The 18,640-nt window shown below is 49.4% G+C and overlaps 1 protein-coding gene across 1 annotated transcript; it reads right to left on the reverse strand.

Moving 5' to 3' along the window:
• Positions 1-74: 74 nt before the first annotated feature.
• On the reverse strand, positions 75-13,041 carry LETMD1 (LETM1 domain containing 1). Its single transcript, XM_024218436.2, has 9 exons — positions 12,886-13,041; positions 11,162-11,313; positions 8,842-8,957; positions 8,290-8,372; positions 6,845-7,031; positions 5,834-5,935; positions 5,252-5,404; positions 3,874-3,970; positions 75-1,501 (listed from the first exon to the last, which is right to left on the reverse strand). The coding sequence occupies exons 1-9, from the start codon at positions 13,023-13,025 to the stop codon at positions 1,431-1,433; spliced, it is 1,101 nt and encodes a 366-aa protein (XP_024074204.2). The 5' UTR covers positions 13,026-13,041; the 3' UTR covers positions 75-1,430.
• Positions 13,042-18,640: the final 5,599 nt, after the last annotated feature.

Raw genomic sequence — 18,640 nt, forward strand, 5'->3', positions numbered from 1 at the left:
CAGGTGCTGGGAGACTAATTGGACACCTCACACAGACTCTAATTGTAAAAATGCACCAGAGACCTTTCCTTAGCTGTTGTCTTTAATGGAATAGTTATGTAAGGGTACCACAGATTTAAGACAGACATTTCATGCATTTTTACCGCCATAAATAACTTAAGACACTAGTTTATAAGTAACTTTTTAAAAAATCCCTTAAACTCAACTTGCCGCCTCTGCCACGAGACATTCAGATGCACAGCGGTGGAGCTCCAGTTGGCCAAACTTCTGGCTCCCAAATCCTCCCACTGAGCAGAAAGTTCAAGTCTAAAAGCTGATTAGGCAGAACTTAAATCACTTCATTGACCAAATGAAGCTGAGCCCGTTCTTAACAGGCAAGTGCTGCTTAGCATTTATTTCTATGGCAGTGGGCTCTAGGCCAGCATTTTCAGAGTGGCCTGAGCCTCAGCGGGGCTCAGCGCCCACAGCTCCTGCAGCTTCCCCTGAAATCAGTAGAGGCTCGGAAACTGAAAATCAGGCTGACTGACTGAGTGGCCAAGTCTGAAAGTGGTGACTGTTCCGATCTGGCCTGCATCTTTCCAGCAGTCAGCTAGGGCAGAGAAGAACAGTCACAGTTTAAGCATTAACAGGGTGCTGCTGTGAACTAAAAAGACAACTGAACAAACACAGGGATCCTCAACATTAAGGCATATCACTGGCCAAAGGGGCAAGGTCACTTATAAAGCCCCTGGGAACTAGGGTGCTCCACCCACAGCCCCTCCTAGTAAAATTCACCTTATTCCTAAAACAACATAGTAAATAAAGTCATAACAACTTAACAGGAAAAACAACAAAGAGCACTGCTCCGGCCTGGTGTCTCTTCACCGGTCCTGGAGCAGCAAGGAACCTAGCTAGGTAATGCCCACTGCTCTAAGTTACCAGTGGGAGCCTCCCAGGGGAAGCTTACAAATCCAGGGAAGAGTAGCGCTCTCCCCTGGACAGGATTACATTTAAAGTGCCACCGTTTGAAGCTATAATAGCACAGCCGGGCTCCTGGCTGTGTCCCAGCACGGTCTCTTTTGGAAAATGACAGGGAAGAGCATGGGAGTCTGCGGGGCTCAGAATTGCAGGATCGTTCCCACCCCCAGCAAGGGCCAGTCTTACACATTCAAAAACCATGGAATCTACCACCCAGTGACTGGGAGCCACAGCAGGTTCTTGCTCTCGGGGATTTGACGGTGTGTCTAAGGTAAATATGCTTGCAGCACTCCGCTGAGGAAGGGTTTTACTCTTCGATGCTGTACAGTTTAGAGCTAGATCAGCAGGCAAAGAGCAAGGTGTTTCTCGCTAGAGTCCAGCCCTCGTCCTGCAATGCGAGCAAAAAAAACACTACCCTGCTGCAACCACCAGCACTAGAAAGAGGTTGACTGTTGACGTCGGTGCCTGTGCCGTCACTCCTTGGCCCCGAGGTAGTTGGTGGACAGTAAGACCATGCTATGTGCCAGAAGCGAGACCTCCGAATCTGAAAACACAGAGTCACGTTTATCGGACCCCTCCCGAGCCAGCTCTCGGGAGTCCCAGCTTGAGCGTGCAGGCACCCTCTGGCCCTAGCAGAAGGCATTTCCAGAGGTGAGAGGGAACGGTAGCAGATGCCAGCTAAAGTACCCAGCCATTTTAGCCTTGGTTTACCGCTAGGGCTCACTGGATGGCTGACAGACGGGCAGTGGTGGGACGCAGCAGCGTAGGCTCACATTTCACCCCGGCCCCTGTGCCAGTTGCTCTGTCCCTCTCTAGCCACAGCACCATCAAGAAGGTCGGAATACAAGTTTTCCTGACATCCGGCTCTGGGCTGTACACCTGTTGTGTAATGAACCCTACTACACCCATGAACAATGCAGGGGCTGGAAGGTCAGCCTCCTGTTTCACCAGCACTGTCTGGGCTGGGACAAATCTCTAGTTGGCTCTTGCATCAAATCCTCTTAAGAGGCAGGGGTAACACCTACACAGTGCAGTGATCACCAACCTGCAGCCAGGACATTCCTCCCCACCCACCCACAGGAAACAGTCTGCCCCCATCCCACACATTTAGAAGTGCTTGAGGCTAGCTGGGAAGAAAGCAGCAGCATGTTTGACAAAAGCAAGAGTTGCTTACACCTGCACTGGCCCGTCTAAAGGGAAACGCTAGCCCCAGGAGAGAACTGCAGCCTCCACCACGGCATCTGGGCCACAGATTCATGCCAGGGACTCCACAGGTTTGCCCTGTAAATCTGCAGCAGGACCAGCTGCCCGCGCTCATGTTACGCTTTTCTGTGCCGTTCTTTGAGTGGCCATCCTGCCAGATGCCAGACAGCTTGGCCAAGCCCCGTTGGACACGGTAGCTCAGTTTCGCCCTGAAGAGAAGCTCAGTGTCCCCATGATACAGAGTCCTAAACCCTTTGCCTCGTTCCTCGAGGCTTTAAAATTCCAGCTCTGCTCCCCAGAAACCTGACAGGTTGTGAGGGAGGAGCTGGCAGCAGGTAACTGGGATTGGCAAACTCCACCTGCAGGATACCGAGCAGGGGCCAGCAAGAATCAAATGATTCCGGAAGAAAAGCTGTTCGTTTGTTCTCACGGATTTCATGGGTTGAGATACTCTCCTGCCTCATCAGAGCATCTCTGGCCAGCAGTCATGTGTCAAAATTTAGTATTTTAACTAAAGCCACCAGTGACATTTGGGACAGGCATGGGGGAGGGGAAATATCAGTCTCGCTCTTGGAAGCCAGGGCAGAGGCCAGCTCCTCTCCAGCTAGTGGTGAGAAGAGAAAGTGAGAGGTTAGAAGCTGTACCGAATGGGCTGAGCCTAACCCATTAACGGTGTGGGATGCAGTTCCCCCAGGGAGACAGCCTCAGAACATACTCCGTTTAGACTGCCGGGTTTTTAGGTTAGAGACTGCAGTGCTTTCGGCCATGTGCTCCATCGCCGCTCAGCCTCCCTCGCACATATCACGGCCAAATACCCCCAGAAGCTGCAGCTAATGCACTGGCCTGGCCCAGCTGAAGCTGTCTGAATGTTTGTGTCTCTTCATATACCAAGGGCTGGTCCACACTAACCCCCCAGTTCGAACTAAGATACGCAACTTCAGCTACGTGAATGATGTAGCTGAAGTCGAAGTACCTTAGTTCGAACTTAAAGGCACATACCAAAGGTCCACACGCGGCAGGCAGGCTCCCCCGTTGACTCCGCCTACTCCTCTCACGGAGCAGGAGTACCGGCGTCGACGGCGAGCACTTCCGGGATTGATTTATGGCGTCTAGACAAGACGCGATAAATCGATCCCAGAAGATCGATTGCTTACCGCCGAACCCGGAGGTAAGTATAGACGTACCCTGAGAAACTCTTCTTTGAACGTCTGTTCCTCTTCGCCATGTACCTGCACTCAATGCTGCCAGGATTGCAATACTACGATCTGCCTCTGAGGGTCCTGCAGCGTGAACTCTCTCCAGCCCAAGGATTTCACTGGGGTCCCAAGACCATAACCTTACGGAAGGACCCCGTGCTCAAGACCCAAACAGACCAGCCAGAACTCGGTTCAAGGTCTCACCTAAAAGTAACTGGCTCAGAACTCAGCTTATCCACCTCCAAATGCAGAAGGGCCGGAATGTGAACCTGTGGCTGCAGGGAACCTAGGAATTCAGACCTGAGGTTTGGACCCATTATGCCCACCCCACCCTATTGTGGGCACCTGTAGGGCTGCCATTCAGAAAGCCCCGAATCTCCATTTGTTTTGAAATGTATACGCCTGCGTGACACGGAACTGCAGCTTTGATTTTCACGCTCTCGGGTGCATTGCCTGAGGTCAGCCCTACGGGATCTGCACCGCACACAAGACGAAGAACCAGCTCTACCAGTCTTACCTTTCAGCTCACAGGAGAGCTGCACCCATTGCTTCAGCCATTTTTGGCATTCGGATGGGCTGAGGTGGGTGGAGTTCAGGCCACGGATATAACAAGCCTAACGACCACAGGAGAGAAAAGCAAGTGTCATGGCAGGCGCGTGCAGACAGGTGAGCTTTCATTTCAGTGGGTATCACTGAATGCAAGTGATCAGAATCTGGACTGAGACTCCCACGAAGTGCAGCCCAGGAAAGAGGGGACAAAAGTGGCTTTAAACCATGGGCTGCCCTGGTCCCCCGTGTAAGTTAGAGCAGCCCCATTGCTGCTCCACAGCCTAGAATCACCAGAGTACTCCATCTGCTTCCCTTCTACCCCCAGCATGCCCCTACACTGGAGAGTGAGGGGCAGGAATAGCACAGGGCCACGTAATCCAGCTCTGCTCTGGCCCTCCACTAGAAGGATTCCCCCAGTGCCTGCTTTATACTCCCTCTGTTCTGCTGGAAGTGAAGCTCAAACATTTACACCAAGGCAATCTCTTGTGCAAGGAGGCCTGCAACTCTAGACCCCTTTGAAGTGTATTCAGAGCACTAGTCAATTTCAGAGGCAATACACTGGTGTTACTCCCATGTCCCTTGTACACTAAATCTCTTCTGAAGCCTGACTCCCTGCTCGGAAGTGTATTCACAACGCATATGGTTTATTTCTGATGGGAAGAAATAGGCTTAATTCTCTGGCTCAGTTCCTTTTGGGGGGCATTTGGATAAATCCAGCTTTAAATGGACCAAAACACCATGTAGTTTCTCTAGTGCAGTTGCTTCACACACGAGATGGCATGGGAGACACTTCCCTCTCAAGGGAAACATGTATAAGCCCGCCCCTTACCTCCAGTCCCTGCCCATTCCCTCTGCTGAGGAAGGCTTATCTGTGGGGCCCAGGCATGGGATAACTAGCCTCCCCCATACATACACTTCAAGCAGGGAAACCCACTGATTCGTGCATTTCTCCTTGGCTCGTTGCGCATCTCTAGAGCTGAGCGATTTAAACTCAGTGACCCACTTTCCTCTTCTCCCCAGCACTAGCTAAGCAGCAGAACAAACAACAGGGCCTGATCCTGCAATCCTTGCTTGACTTCAACGGGCATTTTGTCTGAGTGCAGGATCAAGCCCCAAGTTATCGGCAGAATAGTATTTCTTTGACGTAGACAGAACAGGAGAAACAGTGACCGGTTCATAACACAGCAAATCATATTCCACCTCAGAGACGCTGTCACACAAGGCTTTTCGCTAACGAGCGAGAGGGGAAAAAAACCAACAGTATCTAGTTCTCCCTAGCAGGATTCTGGGAGTCTCAGATTTTTTTTAAGCTAGCCGGCACAAGGTGAAAGGGGACTCAATCTTACCATTTTCACTTCTTCTTCAGCTAGTTCGCTCACTCCCAGCTTCAGCATGGCTCGGTCCAGATGCTGTAGCTCCAACATATGGCTCCACAGCCGGTATCTCAGCAAGATGATCGGCAAGTGAGGAGTCAGGAACAGGACCCGGCTCAAGGCTTTCTGTGGCAGGGAGTGAAAAGCAGGGCAAGGAAAATCTGCGACGTCTCAAGGAAACTTGCTAAGATTCAAGGAGGGTGGACCAGCCTGCTGCCTCACCAAGGAGGCAATATGGGATAGTGGGCAGAGCTCAGAGAACCCTGGGATCTAATCCAGGCTGAGCTATTGGTGATGATCGTCCCTGACGGGTTCAGACTTGGAGGTGAGGTTAGCCTTGGCTAAGAGCATCTCCCTTGACCAAGCCTTTCAGCCTCACAGCAGTGCTGAGAAGGCCTTCAGCACGCAGTGGGCAGAGGGCGTTGTGAAACAGCAGCCGGCTGCTTCGTGACAATTCAGAGTTCAACAAGCTGCCTCCGTCCTCAGCAGTACGTACAATCCCAGCTATCTCCTCAACCACCAGCACAGACAGCCTCTGCGGGGAGAGGCACTTACCACTTGCCAAATGCGCAGCCTTTGCAGGCCCAGGGGATGCCCTGCAAACAAGCTTCTCACGGCCAGGAGTTTTGCCACCTCTGGATGGGAACCGCTCTGCACCTTGGAGAGCCAAAGATTTTTTTGCTCATGATACTTCCCATGGACAGATGATTCGTCTGACCCCAGCTACTGACGACTCAACAGGGCCCCTGGAAATCCATCTGTGCCCAAAGGGTAAGTCGCTGACCTTGTTCTCTCAGCATTTCTAATGGTGGCATTGGCATGCCGTGTGCTGCCATATTACTCTCAGCCTACGGCAAAGCAGAAATGCCTCTCTGCTTGGATAGTCTCCATTGAATTGCTTTGGACCAGCTACTCTGGGTGACCACACACCCCCTCCCATCACCTGGGGGTTTCTCTCCAAGCCAATGCAACCTGGGCACTTTTCTGCTTGTCGTAGGAGGGTTTCACTTCTTCCACCTCCCAAACTGGGTTCCTACCTACCTATTAGCACAAGGGCAGCCTTTCTGCCTCTTAAGGACCTGCGGATTCATCTCTGTAACTGCCTCGGGCGGAACAGATCTAGATGGTTTCCTTTTTGTGGGGTTAGAGCAATGAAAATTCAGGGGGATTTGTCTGCCCATGGACAGCAAATGAAGCCAAGGAAGCTTGGAGGGCAAGAAATGAGGGGCCTGTCTTTCTTGGAAAGGACTTGAGACTTAGGAGCCACAAACGTAGGCTCAATCCCCATCAGAGTCAGAATCCTAGACCCGCTGGATGGGACTCCTATGCTAGCAGACAAACTCAATGTTTCAGATGGAAAAAATCCCTCCAAAACTACAGGCCAAATCCTCCACTGACCCCAGTGGGGTTACACAGAGTGTGGTTCAAGGCACAATTTGATCCCATGTGCCAACCAGGTTAACTCAGCAGCCAGCAAGGCTATAAGGGAATGATGAGACGCAGCTGACCCTATGGTGTTCCAGAGGAGCCGTCCCCATGGGGGCAAAGAGGCCCTGTGTTACTTACCTTGGTGCAGAGCTCTTGCATCTGGTCTCGGAGCTGCTGATCAGCTACAAAACGAGTCACCTGCTCTAAGCCGTCAATGATTTCTGGGTACACCTCTCTCCGCATACCATGATAAATGTTCAGAAACTCAAACTGCTGCTTTGGGGTCCAGAAGTGGCGTATCAACAGTTGCCTTGGGAACAAGTACCTTGGAAAGAAAAGGTCACCCAGAGGTGACTCACTGAGCTTCACAAGCAGGGACACTGCAGATACACAAAATCCAACACGCAGCAGTCACAGGCCAGGCTGGTGGCCTAGCAATTGTGCCTTGCCCTGTCAAACCGGAGACACGCTGTGAGTGTTCTGGGACCTGCCCCATGGTTACTGCTCTGCCTCTGATGTGGCAAACCGGGGCTTGATTCCCGGTTCCTTCTGTCCAGATCTGGGAGCTCCATAAGATACCAGATAAATAATCTGTCAGTCATTTGGCTGGATCTTTTAACCCACAGAGCACAACATAGTCTAGCCAGGACTGTGCAAGGAGCTGGGAGGGTTAGATAGCAGGAGGGGCATTCCAGGTGCTTAGGGGTGGAGGGTAGCATCCGGGAAGGGAACTGGATCACTTATCTGGGTGGGGTAGTTAGGAAAGAAGTCAGATGGTATGGACATGTGTGAGGAGGCCACTTTTACAGTCTAGTGTCCACTGGATTGTTTACTGAAGACATACTCAGATGCTACAGTGATGAGCACCATGTAAATGCCAATAAATATAAAGTCTGCACTGTTCTTAGGGTTAGAAAGAAGGAACTAATGGTGTGGGGAGGTACCTAGAATGCAGCAGAAATCTCCCCAGACAAAATCAATGCTGTTTGGTTTGTTCATCTGGATTTCTTTTTTGCTACAAGGGGGACCAGAACATGCGCTAATGTAGTGAGAGCAGAATGCTCCAAGAGATCCAAGGCACTGGATTTTTACAGAGGTTAGTACAGAAATGGGAACGTTTCAGCTATACAGAAGGGGGAAATCAGTTCAGATAGAAAACATTCAGATTCCATCTAGTTCATGACGTCTAGGTGATGAGTTGTCTGCAGACGAACAAGTAGTTAATGATTCTTCCCACTTGCGCTTACACAATTTAGACAACTGAAAAACTACATCAGGAAAAAAAAAATCCGGCTCAAACATCATTTTTCATGAATCTGAGTATAGCTTTAACTGCTGCAAAAAATAGTCTCCAGAGGAACAAAGACAGCTGTTCTGTAGCAAACCCTCTCATCAGACAGCCAGGAATAGTACAAGTGTCAGCTGAGAGACGAGAGAAGAAAGGAGCCCAAAGAGAAAGATCAGCTCCACTGACTAATCGCTTCAGTTACCATCTGAGCCTCTGCATGGTGACTGTTCAGGGCAAGGACTTGGCAACAGGATGTTCAACTATGTTTTAAAGGCTCGGTAAAGGACATACTTACATCAGCAAAAAGACCAAGTAGTTGGCAAAAGGTGGAAGGGAGAGAAGCCCGATAGGAATGGCCTTGATCAGGTCCCTGCGAAACTGACCAAAAATTAAAACAACACAGTTATGACTTGATAGCAAGTTACAGCAATGCAGTTGAAAACTGATTGACAGACTCTCTCAGATCGGCCAGCAGCATTCTAACCCTGCTCTCAATAAGAAATGCTCTGTAAGTGGCAGGAACGTTATAGGCCAGAGCAAACTGCCAGGCTGCCTTGGGTTAGATACCCAACTTCGTAAAGCCACCATGCTATTGGGGGGTGTTTAAAGTGTGTATCTTGACCCTCCCTTCACAGAAAGAATAGAGATTCTACCCAGTCACAACAGCAGATCCACCCTCTAAAAGCAGGGCATTCTCTCTGTCATGGAACCACAAGAGGTGTAAGTCACTAAACAAGGTTGCCAGTTGCGTGGGACAGTGTAGTAAAATGCTTGATTGTTTCTGAGAAATTCAGTGTAACTTATAGATACCAGAGTAAGAAACAGGAACCTGAAAGGTGGCTCTCACCTGTCTTAGTCTTTCCATCTCCCTGTATGGAAGCTGATGAAAATCGATCTTTTTAAGGGACATGTTTAACTTTATTCTTCTTATTTCTTTTGCTTCGGAAAACAATGTCCGACATCCTGTACAGAATACAGATGTTACCTTCAGGCCTGGAGCTGTGCTTTGCCCCAGAGATCCCTTGACAATGTCCTTCGCAATCCCTTACATCCGTATTTAGTTTGGCTACTGAGCAGCAGAGTGCAATACAACACAACTTGATGCGTTGTATATTGTCTCATATAGGCTGTGCTCCACACAGAGTTATTCAGAGAATAGAAGAGTCAGACTGAAACAAGAATAGAGGCTGGAAAATGTAGAATCTAACCCAAGCCATCAAAACGTCAGCAGCTCTTCCAACTGTTGCAGCCATCTGCAGAATGCGAGAGCAGTTTACCTGACTGATCCAAAACCTTTAGTAGCACAGACTGCGGACTGGAGTAGCCTATCAGGCTGTATTACAGGATTTTTTGGAGGGGGGGTGTGTGTGTGGAGGGAGAGCAGTTATACACAATTACCTGCTTCCTCAGTACACAACATTTAGACTTCAAATCAAAACAGGAAATGCCAGAGCAGATCAAACCAATGGTCTATCCAATCTGGTCTCCTGTTCCTGAGTCGGCTGGGGGCCGATGTTCCAGAGGAAGGTATAAAACCCACAGAATGGACACTTCTGCATTAAAGATTTATGCATCCAAGAAGTTTCTTCCTCTCTTCTAAAACATGAGGGCTAATATCCCTTACGGGCAAGATTTTTCAAAAATGACTAAGAATCTATGTCCCTTCGTCCCTTTGAAAAGCCCACCCTGTACACTCATCCTAGAACAGTAGGCATTCATTATCCATCCAAAGGGGGGAGGGATAGCTCAGTGGTTCGAGCATTGGCCTGCTAAACCCAGGGTTGTGAGCTCAGTCCTTGAGGAGGCCACTTAGGGATCTGGGGCAAAAAATCAGTACTTGGTCCTGCTAGTGAAGGCAGGGGGCTAGACTCGATGACCTTTCAGGGTCCCTTCCAGTTTTATGATATAGGTATATCTCCATATATTATATAAAGGTTGAATTCTTTTTCGGAATCCTACTAATTTGTGGCCTTAGTCTATTATGGCAATGACTTATATGCGTGAATTATGCATTTTGCAATGGCATTAAAAGTATTACTTTTAAATCTGTTGCTTTTCAGGTACAGAGGCTGACCCCTTGGTCTTGTATGGAGAATAAATAAGCCTACCAAAGTTATCTTATATCTGTCTATTATGTCAGCTTTTATCTGTCTGCTCTCTAAGTAATCTGAACCTTTTTACTCTTCCCCATATGGAATTGTCACTTTTGTTATCCATCACTGAACCCTTCTATTTCTGCTTTATCCTTTTAGTGATGGGATGACTAAAACTGGATCTTTTTTCAAGGGGGGGAAGGGGGGGTGCCTCCTTATCACCTCTGACTTGGATATACAAGAGGTCTTTAAATCTCACAGTTAATATCTAGTCCCAGTAAGCTGATCCAGCCTTTACAAACAACATCTCATAGATAAGCCCAGAAGGAGACTATTGTGATCATCTTGTATAACAAGCCATAGGATTTCCTTGAATTAACTCCTGTTTAAACTAGAGCACGTCTTTCACCAACAATTTTTAAATCAAGATTGGATGTTTTGCTGAATCTACCACAACCCTCTGTAAATTGTTCCAATGGTTAATTACCCTCACTGTTAAAAAGTGTGCCTTATTACCCGTCTGAATTTGTCTAGCTTCAACTTCCGGTCACTGGCTCTACATTGGATATTATTGCTACAAGGTTAAGAACAAATAGCAGTTTTCAAAGCAACATTGTCTGGCAGTTCAGACACAAAACTTAGGTTTTGTGAGAAAAGATTTTACAGAGCTTAATAGAAAAGTTTTCATGGTTTTAAGAAGTTTTTCAAATTTTTTTAAACATTTGTCTGCACAGTGTTAATTACCCAAACAGCCTGAACCGAGCTAGTCTATTTTCATTGTTCAAGCTGAATGAAATGAAATGCAAAAAAACCCAAGACCCAGCATAAGTAAATGCTATGTTAAGGCTGAGACTTTGTCAATTGTTTAAGAGACTTGAAAAATTGGCTTTGAAAATCCCACCCTAAAAATTCTTTCATGTGCAAAAATCTGAGGATTATTCATAACACACAGAAAAAAATAAGTGATTTTTAGTTTTACAGTGTCCCTTTAGCCAACAAAAAATAGGCTAAAATTATTGAGCCTGCCTTTTCTATAATCAGTAAAAGAAACCAGTTCTCCCACTCAAAACCTACCTTTCATAAAAGTTGAATACAATACATAGAAGCGGGGAAATGTCCTTTCCAAAAAGCTCTCGTATTTTCCATTGGCATATTTGAATTGTGATATGACAGCAGCAAGGAGGGCTTTGGGGTTTGTCTTTGTAGAGAGGCAGCATGCTGGGTGCCTGCAACAAAGAGCAACTTGCAGAAAAATCTTATAGGAACCAAGTGATCTTTCCATACCCTGCACCGTGAGGCTGTAAAGAGGAAAGTACATGTACTCCAGCCAACCAGCAACGCCCTATGGGGATGTAGGGCTTGAGCTGAAGTGATTTGATTTGAGGCAAAGCCTGAGTAGCTGGGGGGGGGGGAACCCACCACTCACAATGAGGAAGATGGGACAAAACTCTACAGGGCTTTCATTTTTGAAGTGTGCCAGTAACAAAGATTCTGCAGGCCAAATTCCATTCTCAGATGAACATATGCACCAGCCCTGCCTTCAGATTCTCTCTTGTTAAATTTGTGCACCTGAGGGCAGAATTTAGCCCAATAATCACATCTTCATTAACAATTCTGTTACTGATGCCAGAGCCAGAATGGAGTCCAACTCTTTTTTGTAGCGGTCTTGGCCTCTGCAGGGCCAATAGAAATAATCAGATTCTTCCGATTTACACTAGTGTGAGTGAGTGAGAGAAGAGTCAGATCCATTGTGTCTGAGATGGAAACTAAATAGTCTCCTAAGGAGATCATGTTACAAAAGGGTCTCATGAAGCTTCAGTAGCTCCCAAATATGTTGGCTGAGGTGCCCATCTCCACAAAGCAGCCCTGAGCTAGCTAATGAGCATCCAGCAGCAGGGAGAGGCATCCAAGCAAGAGGCAAAGTCACTTCCAGAACCACCTGGAAAAAAACCTGACATGCAAAGATTCAGACAATATCAGCTGCCAAACCCTCCCCTACCACCACAAGCCAACCTCAGGGTCAACAGGCACAGCTGGTGTGAAAAGGCAGGAGCACAGCTGAACTGGCAACAAGGATCTACTACAACAGGTATAGCTGAGCTGACCATGGGGGGCTGTCAGCACAGAGGAGGAAGGAGCCAGTGGGCACAGCTGGCATGGGGGGGCTGGGCAACAGAGGAGGAATGGTCAATAGGCACAGTTGGCACTAGGAGGTATGCGGGGAAAAAGAGGGGGAAGGAACTAACTGGGCCGGCTGCCAGGGGGCACAGAGGGGGAAGGGACCATTGGGCCCGGCTGGCAGGGGGCACAGAGGGGGAAGGGACCATTGGGCCCGGCTGCCAGGGGGCACAGAGGGGGAAGGGACCATTGGGCATGGCTGGCACGGGGGGGCTGGGTGCAGAGGGGGAAGGGCCCATGGGCCCGGCTGGCAGGGGGCACAGAGGGGGAAGGGACCATTGGGCATGGGTGGCACGGGGGGGGCTGGGTGCAGCGGGGGAAGGGCCCATGGGCCCGGCTGGCACCAGGAAGCAGGGGGCACAGCTGAGCTGTCACCATGGAGACCGGCAGGAGGAGGGGGGAAGGCCAACGGATGCAGCTAGCACCGGGGGGGGAGGGGTCGGGGTCAACGGCCACAGTGGGTACCGGGGGGAGGGGCCAACGGCCACATCTCCTGTCACCGGGGGAGGGGCCAACGGCCACGGCTCCTGTCACCGGGGGGGGGGGCGCGTGAGGAGGGACTAACGGCATCGGGAGGTTGCGGCCCGCGCCTCCCCCTGACACCCGGTAGCCGCACGCACCTCAGCGCCCTCCAGGCGGGGACCGGCTCGGGGACGCGCAGGACCCGGCGCAGGCAGTTGGCGGGGACGGTTACGGGCCCTACGCCCAGGAGCCCCCCAGGCAGACCGCCCCGGCAACAGCCCAGCCTGGACAGCGCCATCTTGGCAACGGCGCTAAGGTCATCACTAAGGGACAAAGGGCAAAGGTTATCGCGCGGCTGGACTGGCTGCGGCGGGGGGGAGCGGGGCGATGGGCAGGCCCGAGAGCTGATTGGCAGGAACCTCCGACAAGGCGGGGCCTCCCCAACGACTCACACGTGACTATAGGCGGACGTGCTTCCGTGCAGGTGGAACACGTGACGATAGGCGGACGTGAGAGTTGGGAGGGTAACTAGGGTCTAGGTCTGTCCCTGGGCAGGGAGCGGAGGCTGAGGCCTGGGGGTGAGTCCACCCCACCCCCCACAGAGAGGGCGGGAGTAGGAGGAAAGGTGAGGCAGGCCCTTCCTCAGGTATGAAGCAGCAGCTGGGGCTGAGCCACCCCCCCCCCCGCCTCCCTCCCAGGAAGGTGAGCCAGGCCCTTCCCCAGCTGTGGGGTGGGGGTGGTAGTGGTGAGGCAGGATGTGGTCTCAACAGGGGGAGGGGTAAACCAGACGGGGGGGTGGGGGAATATAGCCAAGGAAGGCCTCGCTCCCCCCACCCTGCCCCCACATCCTACGCAGGAGGAGAAAGGGTGAGAGCAAGGCAGGCCCCTCCCTTGGCATGGGGATGGGTGAGGTATCCCCTCCCAAGACAGGAGAAACATGAGCCGACCCCCCATCCAGCATACGTGGGACCTGCTGCAGCAAATATTACCCCCGCTGAGTGAAGTGCAAATCGCTTTTATTCACGTGACCCTGGGGTGCACTTGGGAAGAACCAGTCCCTGCCAAAGGGGCAGTGATGGCCTCCTGTCTGCGCATGGATCAGGATGTTCTGAACTCTCCTGTACCCTGATTGCCACCCTGCATAACCAGCCATGCAATTTTGCCGATGCCCAACTGTGAGCACCTCAGGGCAGGGGCTGTCTCTTGAATGTTCTGGAAGATGCCCTGCACATACTTCAAGCCCTGTGTAAACCCATTCCTATGTCTGCGGAGACCCAAGGCTTCTGTCCTCTTTGGACTTTGCCAGCACTTGTACAGCCAGCCACGCCAAGAGATATAACTCATGATTTATGCCTGTGCAGCCTGAGGCCACTCGGGGGGGGTTAATCCTAGGAGGAACATGATGTCTTTCAGTGGCATCTTTACACTCCATTCCCCTGCCTTCAAAAGATATGTTCTGTCACATCCACATAGGGTGACCAGACATCCCGATATTAGGAGCTTTGTCTTATATATGCAACTATACCTGCCCCACCAAAAAAAAAAGTGTCCCAACTTTTCACACTTACTATCTGGTCACTCTATGTCCACACAAGGGCATGAGACTTTCCCCTAGTGGCACTGGGTGTGATACTGTAAGAACTGCTGAACTAAATAAAATCTCCAGGAATTTCTGAGACATGCAAGAACTTTCCACTGTCTAACAATTTCCAACTCACCTGTCAAACTCTCTCTTCTCTGTTTCTCCATGAGTCCCTCTTCCTGTCCAATTGTGCCTGTCCCTCCTCCCTCTTTCTCATGCCCTTCCACCTTCCCTTGTTTCTGCTGGGACTCCTCAGTTACCTCAGCTCTCGTTAGATGTGATTTTCTTGTTCCCTAAAGTGCCAATAAAGGGAATGGCTAAATGAAGTGGTACAAGTGCCTCGCCTGTAGTTGATGCTATGCAAATAATAACTGTATATCTTACCCACCAAACTTATAAATGTCTTGATGGACAGCTCCTGCTTTTCTCAGATGGGGTAGATTGTGCTGTTCTTGTACAATATCGTTTGGCCTCTTGGCACTGTTTTCAGGAACAAAGTCGGAAGCGGCATCATTGGAAGCATTTGGCTTTAATTCTTTTTGCATCATTGTTCTGGGATAGTCTTCTTAATATCAGTTAATTAGCACTTCAGTAGCATTTTCTGTTATTTTCAGTGAGCTTTACATTCACTAAGCAATTCACAGACTTCTGGCAAAGTTAGAGCGTGTTCTCCCCATTTTACAAGGCTGAGAGGGGAAATATCTTGTCTGTGGCCAGGGCTGGCTTTAGGCCGATTCGCCCGATTCCCCGGAATTGGGCCCCGCGCCTTAGGCGCCTTTTTAATTTTTTTTACTCACCCCGGTGGCGGTCCGCTCCAGGGTCTTCGGCGGCCCAGCTCCCCTGGCCAGAGCGCCGGCCGGAGCACGGCAAGCCCCGCAGCCCCGCTCCCCCAGCCGGAGCGCTGGCCGGAGCGCGGCCCCGCTCTCCTGGCTGGAGCTCCGGACAGAGCGCGGCAGCCCCACCACCCCAGCCAGAAACCCCGGCCCTGCTCGCCCGGCCGGAGCACGGCAAGCCCCGCGGCTCCCCTCCCCTGGCCGGCAATCCGAAGTGCCGCCAAAGACTGGGAGCGCCGCCCGGTGAGAACAAGCCCCAGGAATCGGGCCCCGCACTTGCTAAATCCGGCCCTGTCTGTGGTCACAGAAGAGAATCAATATCAGAGCCAGGTCTCACAGTTTCAGAGTAACTGCACCTGCATGGTCCACTCCAGGAACTCCCAATCAGGTCTCCAGCCATCACCTGTCTCTTGTCCCATTCCTTACTGACCCCGGGGGTTCTAAGGCTGTATTGCTCTCTGCCTTACACTGTGATATCCCCGGCATGTCAGGCTGCCTAGAGGCCAGCACCTATGCTTTGCTTTCTCTCTGAGTGTCATCACACAACTCTTTCCAAGCAAGCACATTCATTCTTAAGGTAAAACCATTATAGAGAAAATATACAAAAACAATAAAAGTTCCTATATGCTAAAAGCTTACCAGAGGTCACCCATCAGTCTTCTGGAGATCAAAGTCCTTCCAACCCTTCCCCAGGGTTGCCCCAACCCTTGGACAGAAGGTCCTGTCTGTTTGCTGGATCAGAAAGAAGGCCCTGAGTCAGTTCAAGCCAATCTTTTTACAGAAAAAGCCCTTTATTTGTCTCCTAGTCTCTGGAAAACCCAGCTTGAGCCAGTATATGAGAGCTGATCCCTCTCTAGAGTTGTTTAGTCTCAGTGATTTACCTTAATCACCTCCCAGTGTTTTTAGCTCCTGGAAGAGCTAAGGTTACTCGCCCCCATGAAGTAGAACACAATCAGACATCAACCATTCATAAATTGAATACAATGTGGTACATTCATTGATGGCTAAATTCAGTCTTTATGAAACTTTCAGATCAGCATTGATCAATGATACTTTGTATCGTATTTACCCAGCTGATGCCCTATCAGTGCTGCACGTACCGCGACACAGCAATGCCAGTTCTGGTTCTAATCTGTCGGAAAAATGGCCCTGTCAGAGCAGAGTCCAGCATGTCTCATGCATTTAATTGCCAGAGCGCTGCATAAAGTTCTACCAAATGGCTTTTTGATTTAGCTCCCCATATTGATAACATTTGTTATCAATGCAATGCCAATATCTGTCACAAGGTTCCTGGCTCCCTTTCCTATGCTCAAGCCACTAAACAATGATACCTGAAAGGCTTTACTGAAACTGAAGGATGTTGGTTTAGTTTCTGTAATTTACAGCCGTTGTCACCTGTCACAGAGTGTGGGGGGACACAAGGCCCTGCACCCCCGGCTTCCTGCGATTCACCATGACTCTCAGCCAGCCAGTAAAGCAGAAGGTTTATTTAGATGACAGGAACACAGTCCAAGACAGGTCTTGCAGGCACAGACAACAGGATCCCCCCCAGTTAGGTGCATCTTGGGGTCCCAGGGCACCACAGCCCCTTGGGGGGTCAGAGCCCAGTCTGCCTCCCAGCCATTCCACCAGCCAGCTCTGAAACTCTCCCCAGCGTCCCCTCCCACAGCCTTTGTTCAGTTTCCCGGGCAAAGGTGTCACCTGGCCTCTAACCCCTTCCTGGGTTCTCATGTTACATGCTCAGGTATCCTCCCTCAAGGCCAGTCTCTCATCCCCCAATGCAGACCATCCTAGCCACACTCCCCTGCCTTCCCAGCCAACACTCCCCACTCAGCATTCAAAGACCACAGTAAGAACAGGTTTCAGAGTAGCAGCCGTGTTAGTCTGTATCCGCAAAAAGAACAGGAGTACTTGTGGCACCTTAGAGACTAACAAATTTATTAGAGCATAAGCTTTCGTGGGCTACAACCCACTTCTTCGGATGCATATTGAGTGAAACATATCGAGGAGATATATATACACACATACAGAGAGCATGAACAGGTGGGAGTTGTCTTACCAACTCTGAGAGGCCAATTAAGTAAGAGAGAAAAAAAAAAAAAACTTTTGAAGTGATAATCAAGGTAGCCAAGTACAGACAGTTTGATAAGAAGCAAGTGTGAGAATACTTACAAGGGGAGATAGATTCAATGTTTGTAATGGCTCAGCCATTCCCAATCCCTATTTAGCCCTGAGTTGATTGTGTCTAGTTTGCATATCAATTCCAGCTCAGCAGTCTCTCGTTGGAGTCTGTTTTTGAAGTTTTTCTGTTTTAAGATAGCCACCCGCAGGTCTGTCATAGAATGGCCAGACAGGTTAAAGTGTTCTCCCACTGGTTTTTGAGTATTATGATTCCTGATGTCAGATTTGTGTCCATTAATTCTTTTGCGTAGAGACTGTCCGGTTTGGCCAATGTACATGGCAGAGGGGCATTGCTGGCACATGATGACAGTAAGAACAGTCCCAGTTCGTCACATCACCCTCTTCTCTCCAAAAATTATTCATGGAAGACCGTTGGGTGCGACAGGAACATGCCCAACTATTGAGTAGGGGAAGTAAGAAAGGGAATGATCAATATTGCGTGACATTATCTGATTAAAATATGACCATGTAGATCATTGTTGCTGCTACTGTTATATAATTGCAACAAAACTTGTCCAAAGTATGTCAAGTACGGTGTCTATGGAAAAGTTATGATTTGCTGAATATGATTATGCTATTTGTATGCATGTATCATTTTTGTATCTGAAATTATGAATATTAACTATGTACCTGTATTTCAAATGTTTGCTCCTGCGGAAACAGCAAGGTGTTTAGCCAGCACATTGTGAAGGAGCTATTCAAGTTGGATGGCCCATCAAAGAACACTTAACTCACAATGGACCACAGAAGATGCCTATCCACACATAATGGACTTAACTGTAGTATGGGATGGCTTCTCCTATGTGAAATCATGCATGGACAAGTGACTTGCCCATGTGACTCCAAACACCATCTTGTTACCTGTGATTTTCCACAAACTAGAACAATGGGTTTCCCCTTCACTTGGCAGAAGCTATAAAAGGCCCTGGAGACATCTCCACTTTGCCTCTTTCCTGCTCAAACCTCTGGACTATGGACTTATACTAATGGGAACATTCTAACCAAGGGATTGAGGACCTTCCAAGGATTTGGAAGCAACCAGAGACTTAACAAGCCAGCAGTTTATTCCATCACTGCTACAAGCCTGATCCAAGAACTTTGCAATTATTGTATGTATTCGATTCCTTTAGCCAATTTTAACTCTCACCTTTCTTTCTTTCTTTCTTTCTTTCTTTCTTTCTTTCTTTCTTTCTTTTTCTACATAAACCTTTAGATTTTAGATACTAAAGGATTGGCAACAGCATGATTTGTGGGCAAGATCTGATTTATATATTGACCTGGGTATGTGGCTGGTCCTTTGGGATCAGAAGAACCCTT

This window comes from Terrapene carolina, unplaced genomic scaffold (assembly GCF_002925995.2).
Source record: "Terrapene carolina triunguis isolate 2854851 unplaced genomic scaffold, T_m_triunguis-2.0 Scaffold836, whole genome shotgun sequence".
Taxonomy (NCBI): domain Eukaryota; kingdom Metazoa; phylum Chordata; order Testudines; family Emydidae; genus Terrapene; species Terrapene triunguis.